This window comes from Rhincodon typus, unplaced genomic scaffold (assembly GCF_021869965.1).
Source record: "Rhincodon typus isolate 14 unplaced genomic scaffold, sRhiTyp1.1 hic_rhity00006637, whole genome shotgun sequence".
Taxonomy (NCBI): Eukaryota; Metazoa; Chordata; class Chondrichthyes; order Orectolobiformes; family Rhincodontidae; genus Rhincodon; species Rhincodon typus.
In genome coordinates, this window is record NW_025972275.1 from 261 (window position 1) to 9,824 (window position 9,564).

Consider the following 9,564-nt stretch of genomic DNA (forward strand, 5'->3'; position numbering starts at 1 on the left):
TTTATTGACTGTAAAATGTATTCATGCTGATAAAGTAAGCAGCCCTGTTTATTCCCAAATGCAAATGCAGCATTTTGGCTTTTTTTTTCCTTCATTTTTCCTGTTGTGCAATAAAAGTTAACATAAACAACTTTTGGAAAACTTCATAACATCTGATGCTCCCACATTCAACCATGAAAGGATGTAATGCTACAATGAGCATTAGGGTTCTAACATTGTATGGCCCTAATGAAGGGTAGCCTCTCTAGCTTCATTCCTGTAGCTGCAGCTAAAATAACAGTCAATCAGATAGGTGATGATGATGGAAAACGAAAATATAATCACAAATGTAAGATTCTATTTATACTGAAGTGTCACCTGTGCTACTTATGTGAACTCTTTGAATGATATTATTTTGGATGGTGAGGAATTTTCTTCCAACATCTAGTCTATCACAGAAGCACCTCCAAATGAGGTTTTTAACTAATTAATGTTTTGATGTTGAAAACTATCTACTGTCATCCAATTAATTCAAAAAACTGCAAACATCACCCATTGTACCTTCAATATTTCATTGTAGAGTGGATTAATGTTTCGCCTTTTGACAGAGGTCTTCCTCTTACCCATACGTGCCTTGTCTGGAAGCAAGTAGGTTTTAACATATCTGCAATTACCCAAAACAACATGCTTTAGCTGTTTGAACTATAATACAGCATTGTATTTCAAACTCTGGCCGAATGTTAAACCTAACTTTCTTAGCTCTTCTTCCCCATGGAAGTGGTTACTCAACAGCACCAATGACCGACAGATGCAAGCAAGGTTTCCCAGTCTTCTCTAAGTAAAGTTAGTCTACACTAAGTGTGGGTAAGGAATGTTGCTGTGTTAGGATAGGAGAGAATAATGTCATTAGCAGGTGTCCCACTGCTGAGCACAATTCAGTGACTCTTGCATGTGTGCAGACTTCAAGCAGGGATGGGATAGGATTACTGGTAAGTTGAATGTCCCATGAAAAATACGACACCAACAACTTATTTCATCTTAAAAGATTAAATATGAATGCAGGTGTTCAGAAAGTAGCAGATGCTAAAATTAACTTATCCGAGTGTCTAACAGGGGAGGGTGCAGCAAAACAGCAAAATAAGAAGGTGCCGTGCACCGTGCTGTTCATCTGACCGTACCTGATCTGAACAGTGCCATCTGCCTAGTTTTGGGGTGTAGTGGAAAGTGGGTACAGGAGTGTGGAAGTGAAGGGGGAGAAAGCAGAGACAGGAAGAGAATTAGATAGGAGAAATAAAGTTGTCACAGTGTAGATTAGTTTCCTCTTAGCGTGGTGATTGTCACGAGGTAAATAAAAAAAGGGGGAAGGGAGAATGTTAAAGAAAAGAAAGAACAGGGAGATGTTGGTTTCTAAAAACAAAAAAGCTTGAAAATTGCTGTCTACTTACGCATCAGTTCGACCCTTCTTCTCATCCACTACAGCCAGATCCTTACACTGACACACATAAATCTGAAACTCTTTATTCTTCTCATTGTAATCCAAAGCGAACTGGACTGACCCCTGGGCGTCAATGCTTCCGAAATCACCACTGTAGACACTCATGATGCTTCCACTCACCTGAAGGTGGTATTGATTGACAGTTATTACTATTTAACCCATTATGCCATCACTCAGATTGGCAGATTTATCTACAGAGGAAATGTGAAAGTCATCACTGTTACATGGAATTTCTACGAAGGGAATGTTGACATCGAAGTATGATTATTCCACGGAACAGCGACATTTTTCCTCGGGAAACATAACGCACATTTATAAGTAAACATTAGCAGAAAATACCAAGAATAATCTTTACAGTCAAACAGAATCTTTAGCCAATGATTGTTTGCTTAAATAATAATAATGGCATCACAATATTTCTGGCAATATTGAATCAAAAAAAACTTAGGATATTTGTTCTATTTTCTTTGCAGTGCCATACACACTAGAAAACAAACAAGAATTAACAGGATACAAGAAACTGATCATTCAAAAACAGGGCTTACATCCAAGAACAAATAGGTACATGGCTGTTTCATAGGCCGGGTAGATGCAATATTCTTTCACTAGTACCCAAAGGAAAATTACTAAAGCGTACCATCCTCAATGGGGATATCCATGAACCGAAGACATGAAATGGTCAATGCATTTCTGAGGGCAGAGAAGATGCAGGCATTGGGTCAGGGGAAGAGAAGCAAGTCGAAGGACATACTCCAGAGAATGATTCCAATTTTTGAATTGAAATATTGTTGAGAAACACTTACAAGAAATTTAAGGCACATCACCTTCTCTTCTCCATTATACAAGAGCAATATTCCAGGTTATTGCTGCTGAATATGCATGAAGCGAAAGAAGGATTAGTCTGGTGATTTACCAGTGGACTTAGGGTAGGTTGGATAGTAGAAGCAGATAGGTGGCAGGTGCAGGGAGAGGGATGTTAAGCTGATGGTGAGTTGTTTGTAATCATTCAATAAGCCTCCATGACACTGCCTATTGTTAATGTCTGTTATGTATGCACAGCAGTCCATGGGCCAATTTGGCATGGGGTTCTTGCAGTTTGCTATTTAAAAGATTTGACAGGTTAGTAATTACAACTATGGGAAACTACACTCTACTCATTACAATTACGTAGCGATCAATGCTCATACTGAGGAATTACAGAAGAGTGGAAGAATGGTGACATAAATTCTTCTAAAGGTTAGCTAATGGCCTATGGCAAGGCACAACTCAGGTTACTCCCCACATAACATGGAAGGGAGTTCCTTGCTTCCGAAATTTGAAATTCAATCACAATCAGCTCTGGCAGACACTGGACACCACTATTTCACCAGCTACACAGAGTGAGGAACCTATCAATCTCCCACTTTGCATGGAGTTCTAACATTCCTACATACGAACATGTCAGCCCTGACCCTTTCCTTATTCTGCCTGGTGATACTCCAAACTGTAGAGATACACTGCCCAAGACTTACTGTTTGTTGTCTATGACAATGAATATTATTGAATATTTTGAGTTGACATCTTCTAGATGGTGCAGTGGAAGCAATTGGTAGCTTGTGGCTCAGGAAGACTTTGGAGTTCATTGATTGTTACTTGCATACGTCTTGCCTTCAACTTCACTCACAGACTGAAGTTTACAAATGGATTTATTTATGTGGCAGCCATTGAAAAATTAGCCAAACCAACAGAGAGGGACAGCTATAGTTGTCAAACCCTGTATTTCAAACATTTGTGTGTTTCAGCCAACGACAATCAATGAACTCCAAGGTCTTCCTGACCCACAGGCTTCTGATTGTTCCCACTGCAGCATCTAGAAGATGTCAACTCACAATATTCAACCATATTCATTGTCATAGACAACAAAGAGCAGATCCTGGCGACTGTAGCTCTACAGTTTGGAGTACCTGTATGCAGAACACTCAGGATGTCAGAGGGATTTGAGTCTTTGTTGTTTAACAATGCACATAGAGTTTTTTTTGGCAGCTTGGTGGCTCAGTGGTTAGCATTGCTGCCTCACAGCACAAGGAACCTGGGTACGATTCCACCCTCGGGCGACTGTGTGTGGAGTTTGTACATTCTCCCTGTGTCTACGTGGATTTCCTCCGGGTGCTCCGGTTTCCTCCCACAGTCCAAAGATGTGCAGGCTAGGTGGATTGGCTATGCTAAATTGCCCGTAGTGTTCAGGGATGTGTGGATTACGGCGGGGATGGGTCTGGGTGGGATGCTGTGAGGGTCGATGTGGATTTGTTGGGCTGAAGGGATTCTATGGATTCTATGGACACATGCACTAGAGTAATTACATACAGCATTCCAACAACACTGATTTCAAATCCTTCAAGATTTTATTTGGTTCTTGAAAATAAATTCATACCGAAGACACAGATGCCATATCTGAGGAATGGCTGGCATCACTGGGAGTCTTCCTGTGCCATCCAATGTTGAAGCTGACCTCTGAAGCAGAGTCTGATTCACTCTGTCAAAACAAGATCAGTGGAACAATGTAATTTGGTATCTTTCAGCTTAGAATTACATAGAATGAACAAGACTCTGAATCATGAGGCAAAATAAGCTAACAAATCTGTTTGAGCCTTCCTTACCTTCCAGAAATGATTTAAATTTCTAAAATTCTTTTGTTGCTCCATTTATTACTTACACTGGTATCACTGACTGACAATACAGTGGGCTGGTCGGTTTAAAGATTACCTGGATTCACTTTGGCTGACCACTAGTTGGAGGGGACAGGGGAATATATAGATATTTTTTTGAGGATTGCCTTTCAGTTGGAGCCAAATGCACAAGACTTACATTAGAAGCAACCATGCCAGCTTATTGCTGAACAGTATTAAAGCAGTGCAAAGTTTGCAGATCAAAATACTTGAAACAATTAATTTATTGTTATGTAAGGAAATGCAGCAATCATTCTGCACCAGCAATACCCCTAAAAGATCATGGAATGAATGACCATTGCAATTCTTGCTAATGGTTTGCTTGAGGGTGGAATATTAGCTGGTACAACACTAAAACGTGATACTCGGATAATACCGTCCACCTGAAAAGGCAGATGAACATTTTCGTTTAGTGTCTTTTTTGTAGAACAGTCATGTTTTCTGAAGACCTGCCTCAGCAATGGAAGAAATATTCAAGTCCTGGAAAGATAGATTTTAAAGTCGGTTGTTGAGAGCAAAAGCACAGTTTACCTTGAAGGAACGTTTCAAAAGTAGCGTCAGCAATGAAGGTTATACACAGAAAATTCTAATGATCAACAAAGACTATAGTAGGGTAAGTGTCAGATGACTTGGAAAGAGTTAATATATATTTTAAAGAGCGGTAGTGGTTGATCTGCAGATTTTGTGTATTTGTCTTCTTCACTGCAGTGATATAGCCAGTGTACCCAATACATGGTGTGCACCTGCATGCTTACCAGATTCGAAGCTTTGCGAAAACCCTAAATATCCTATCATGTAACAACATGCAGGATTTAAACAAAGCTCATCCATGACCTTGAAAAGAAAGTATGAAATCATCTTTGCCCATGTCAATCAAAATTACAACTTTTCCCACTGATCCTATAGTGGACTTGACTCAAGACAGTGGATCTCACCTTCTTGAATCTGTTTCATTTATTGTCTAAGTAATTCATTTTATTATTACACTTTGAATAAGTGACACTTTCTGAACATATTACTTTACTGTCATTTAATTAACTCAAGTAAATCTAACTAGCGACTTCATGTAAGGTTTGGCTCAGGAGATTTTTCTTCAATTGCCAAAGTTTACTCTCATTACTGCTGAACAGCTCAACATTTTTGGGGGAACTAGTACCATTCATCTAATTTATATGAGCAGCCTTCACTTTCAATATTTCCTGCTCATAATTACATTCCATTACCTCAGTCATGAGCATTGGAACAGACTTGCTCAGCTCCTTCACCCTCGAATGCTCCAGAGTTGGAATGTTTACTGCAGGGGGCTTGTCATCAGCTGAGGAAACAGATTTTGATATTAAAATATGACACTATGATAGGCATCAAGCAAGAATCACTTTGCTGCAATAATACAAGAAATTCCACTGCACTTCAAACTCATTCTTAAATGTAACCTTGTACACAGCTCTAAAAATATACTCACCAAAATATCCAGTTTTAAATAGAGATTTAATAACATGACAATTCACTCAACATAATTTAGAATGGTGGTAGTGCCTGAGCTACAAATATTTCATTTAAAACATAAAACTGAAATTGAATAGGAGGAGGGAAGAGCTGATTGGTGGAAATAACAAACAAAGGATTACTGAATGCAGCCCCATTTGTGTCAAAATTACCATGGTGGTAGATGTTAATGATCTCCTTGCTCTGAAAATTCAAAAACCCCTCCTAACTAACACTCTGGCTGGGATTTTCCACTGCCTAGAAGTGGTGGGTAAGATCGCATAAAAGACAAATGATCAGCCGGTTTGGCACTGGATGATACCAGCTGTTTCATACCACCTCAAAAATTAAGATCTGGGTGGGAAAGCCTTCAGGCTCACAGCCAATTAAAGCAATTAAGTGGTCAATTAAACAACCACTCTTTCTGCCATCAGCAGAAAGTAACTGTGTGCTTAGCAGGCAAGAAAAGAGGCAGCATTCCCAATTGCTACAACAGGATTTGAGGGGGGTGGCTCGATTTACCCCAATCTGGGATTGAGGGCACAGGTGGGAAGCAGGATGTGGCAGCTGAATGCCACACTTTTGGCTTTATCTCCAACTTTCTGACACTTCTCTTCCAGTGAGCAATACTCGCAAATGCACCCAATTACCACTGCTCCTGTCTTTTGTGGCACTGCTGAGTTGTTAATTGCCAAGGCCTCCATAATAGCACCGTTCTTTATAGTGGCTGCCACCACCTAATTGGCTGGCAGCTTCAGGCAGGGCGGGACAGTGCTGTCCCAAGAAATGATTGACCAAGTAGCCCACAAGTGATCACTGAAGTCCTCATTTGGTAAGTTTCGATCAGATAGTCTTTCTCAGTGAGTATGGGAGTCTCCTTGGTAAAGACACCAGATCCCCACCCACTCATTAACTAAAAGAAGGAAAATCCCAGCCTCTGTTACTGTTTGTATGTTTTTCTTCTATAATAAACTCAGAAGCTTTCCATTGTCCTTTGTCCAGCAAAGTGCAATGAACTACAACAAAAATACGTAAGCACTTTAAAAGAGGTCCCATTAGCGAGAATCTGTTCGATCCAATTGATGAAAGCAAGAAACATCTTCATCAACTATGCCACTGGATGCCTGTGGAGGATGTTGGGTTGGATTTTTTTGGGGGTGATGGATGCATTCACTGACATTGCTCCTCTGAAATTGTTTGCAACCTCTGGGTGTAAGGTATGCATGGATCAGGGTAGAAATTCTTAAGAGATAGTAGGAACTGCAGATGCTGGAGAATCTGAGATAACAAGGTGTAGAGCTGGATGAACACAGCAGGCCAAGCAGCATCAGAGGAGCAGGAAGGCTGACGTCTCGGGCCTAGACCCTTCTTCAGAAATCAGAAGAAGGGTCTAGGCCCATAATGTCAGCCTTCCTGCTCCTTTGATGCTGCTTGGCCTGCTGCGTCCATCTAGCTCTGCACCTTGTTAGCTCAACAGCTTGACTATTCAGGGCCAATGTGAACTAGACAAACTGAATTGCTTTCCTGTAAAGGGCATTTGTGAACTCATGAATGCACATGTGAGCTGCCATATTAGACCCAAGTTGGTATTTGAAAAGAGCTGATGGCTGTGATCTTCAGGGCCTCTGGCATAAGGCTTCCTCTCACCAAGTACCTGCAAATCCCATTCCCAGAGGCAGGTGGCAGTTTTCCAGGTCTCTCTGGCAGTTATCTGCAACATGTTCTGTGCAGTCTTTCACAGTCATCTGCTCAATTGCACTGAAGACCCTGGTTCCTCTGTTCATGCTGTGCTTGTTCATCTACAGCAGCGGCCCCCTCAACCTCATGTCTCCAATTTTGCCATCATTGATCTTCTCTTCTTCTCCCCCTTCTCCTTTTTTGTGTTCTTTGTCTTAGCAATGCTAAGGCAGCTACAGCTTTCAGTGGTTCCACATCTGGTAAGGAAATTCTGCTATGTGAAGAAATAGCAGGAATGAGATGTATGCTTTGCATATGAGATCTTGACGTAGTCATTTTGATCCTTTGACCTCTTATAGATTGCTCCAGTTTTAAGTGAAAGCCTGCCCTACCATTACCTGTGTTTACATCTTCCAAATCCTGTGACTGGTTTCCCCCTATCTTGATACTGTCATATCCAATATATTTGTTCTCTCTATGCCGTGCGGAAGCTTTCCAGGCAAATAACACAATATGAGTCTTTTTGACATTCATTATTCCCGCGATGCGGTCCTTACACTTTGGAAAGTTCATTTGTTCCCATGTGGCTAACTCATGGCCTGTCAACAGTCCTTCAAGGTTCCCAACACCCCCAACCCCCATCAACTGGTGCATCCTAACTACCCTTCTTTTGAAAGATTAACAACTGATCAGACATTGTTGGGAAGTAACTAAATGTAGACATTGCACCATATTCATCTTTAATGTGACTGTTTCCCTTAAGGGAAAATTCATGAAATAGGTTTTACCAGTTTCAGTTTTGAAAGCTTCTGTCCTTAAACATGCGCAAACAGAACACTGCCCCTTTCCTTCTGCACTGCGCTTTCTCCAAAATCTCAGTTGGGGAAAATACATTGAGAAAGATGATGAACTTTTCTTTGTCTCTTCCACCTTTATCCTCTCCATTTTGAGTATATTTTCCTCCTTATTATTGTTAATGCTTCATCTTTTCCTAATGCTTCTACTCTGTCCTTCTTCAATCCCCCCCACCCCGGTTGCTATCGGCCTATATACTATTTTACTACTCCCCCGATTACCAACTTATCCCACCCTTACTGTCCAGCTCCCACCTTTCATTGTCCTTGTAGCCTCTTTTACTTTGACTCTCACCTTGACAACCCAGTTGTCTCAATTCCCCAGGATCCCTCCAGTGCCCCAATATGCCTTCATTAGGCAGGCCAGTGGACCCAGTCGTATTCACTCCTAAAACTGGAAACTTTTAATTGCAAGAGCCTTGACTACATTTGATTGTGCCTTTTCAAGAGTTGGTTAACATGCAGAGTCTTCACTAACACTGGAAGCATTTGTATAATGAAATGTTTCTGAAAGAGCAAAGTAACAGATTCAAGCTTTATACACCAGAGGTTCGAAAAGAAGCCTACCCTGCCAGGTACATACCTTATATATATATACATACCTTATATATATATACATACCTTATATATATATACATCAGGTTCATGACACAATTGCTTTTCATTTTCAACTAAAAAATTTGCCTCCATGAACATAATTCTGATCAGCTGGTGTTAATGAGTATTCATAGCATGCTAATGAATGCAAAACAGGTTCCCGACAGCTGACCAGCCTGAAAGATTCTGGAAATTTCTTTCCAAAAGTGTAACCCACTGTCCGGAGACAAAATCTTTGCCATCTGCCTGATTAAATTCCCTCAACCACCCTGCTAAAAACTCCGGGGCAATCCTGAAAATTATGCCCCAAGAATTAACCACCTGTCCAAGCAATGCTAAGTTTTGAGAGAATACAATCCGACAATGAAATTAGCAGCATTTGTGATGATAGGGATTTGTTTCCTGTCTGCCCTCTCAGATCGGAATAACATCACATATGCTAGCATGCATTCAAGAAGTTACTTCATTGGTATTGATCAGCCTCAGGCATACAAAGAGGCATGATAACAAACCTGAGAAGGAGAATGATCATCATTGGAACTGTACAACAAATTGGAAAATTAGTTTAATCAAAGATATGAAAAGCCTCAGAATTGAATGCAACTTTTGAAGAAGAATGTAAGGTATTATTAAGGAAAACTTTTCAAACCTTGTTATCAGTGATACAATTCCCAAGGTGGCATGATGGATCAGTGGTTAGCTCTACTGCCTCACAGTGCCAGGGGCCCGGGTTTGATTCCAATCTCGGGTGACTGTCTGTGTGGAGTTTGCA

General features: G+C 40.7%; 1 protein-coding gene across 1 annotated transcript; it reads right to left on the reverse strand.

Moving 5' to 3' along the window:
- Nucleotides 1-540: 540 nt before the first annotated feature.
- Nucleotides 541-6,162, reverse strand: LOC125482169 (synaptotagmin-like protein 2; the record flags this gene model as incomplete). Its single annotated transcript, XM_048594172.1, has 4 exons — nt 5,403-6,162; nt 3,885-3,986; nt 1,425-1,594; nt 541-643 (listed from the first exon to the last, which is right to left on the reverse strand). Coding segments are annotated over exons 1-4 (390 nt in total), but the record flags the coding sequence as incomplete, so codon positions are not given.
- Nucleotides 6,163-9,564: the final 3,402 nt, after the last annotated feature.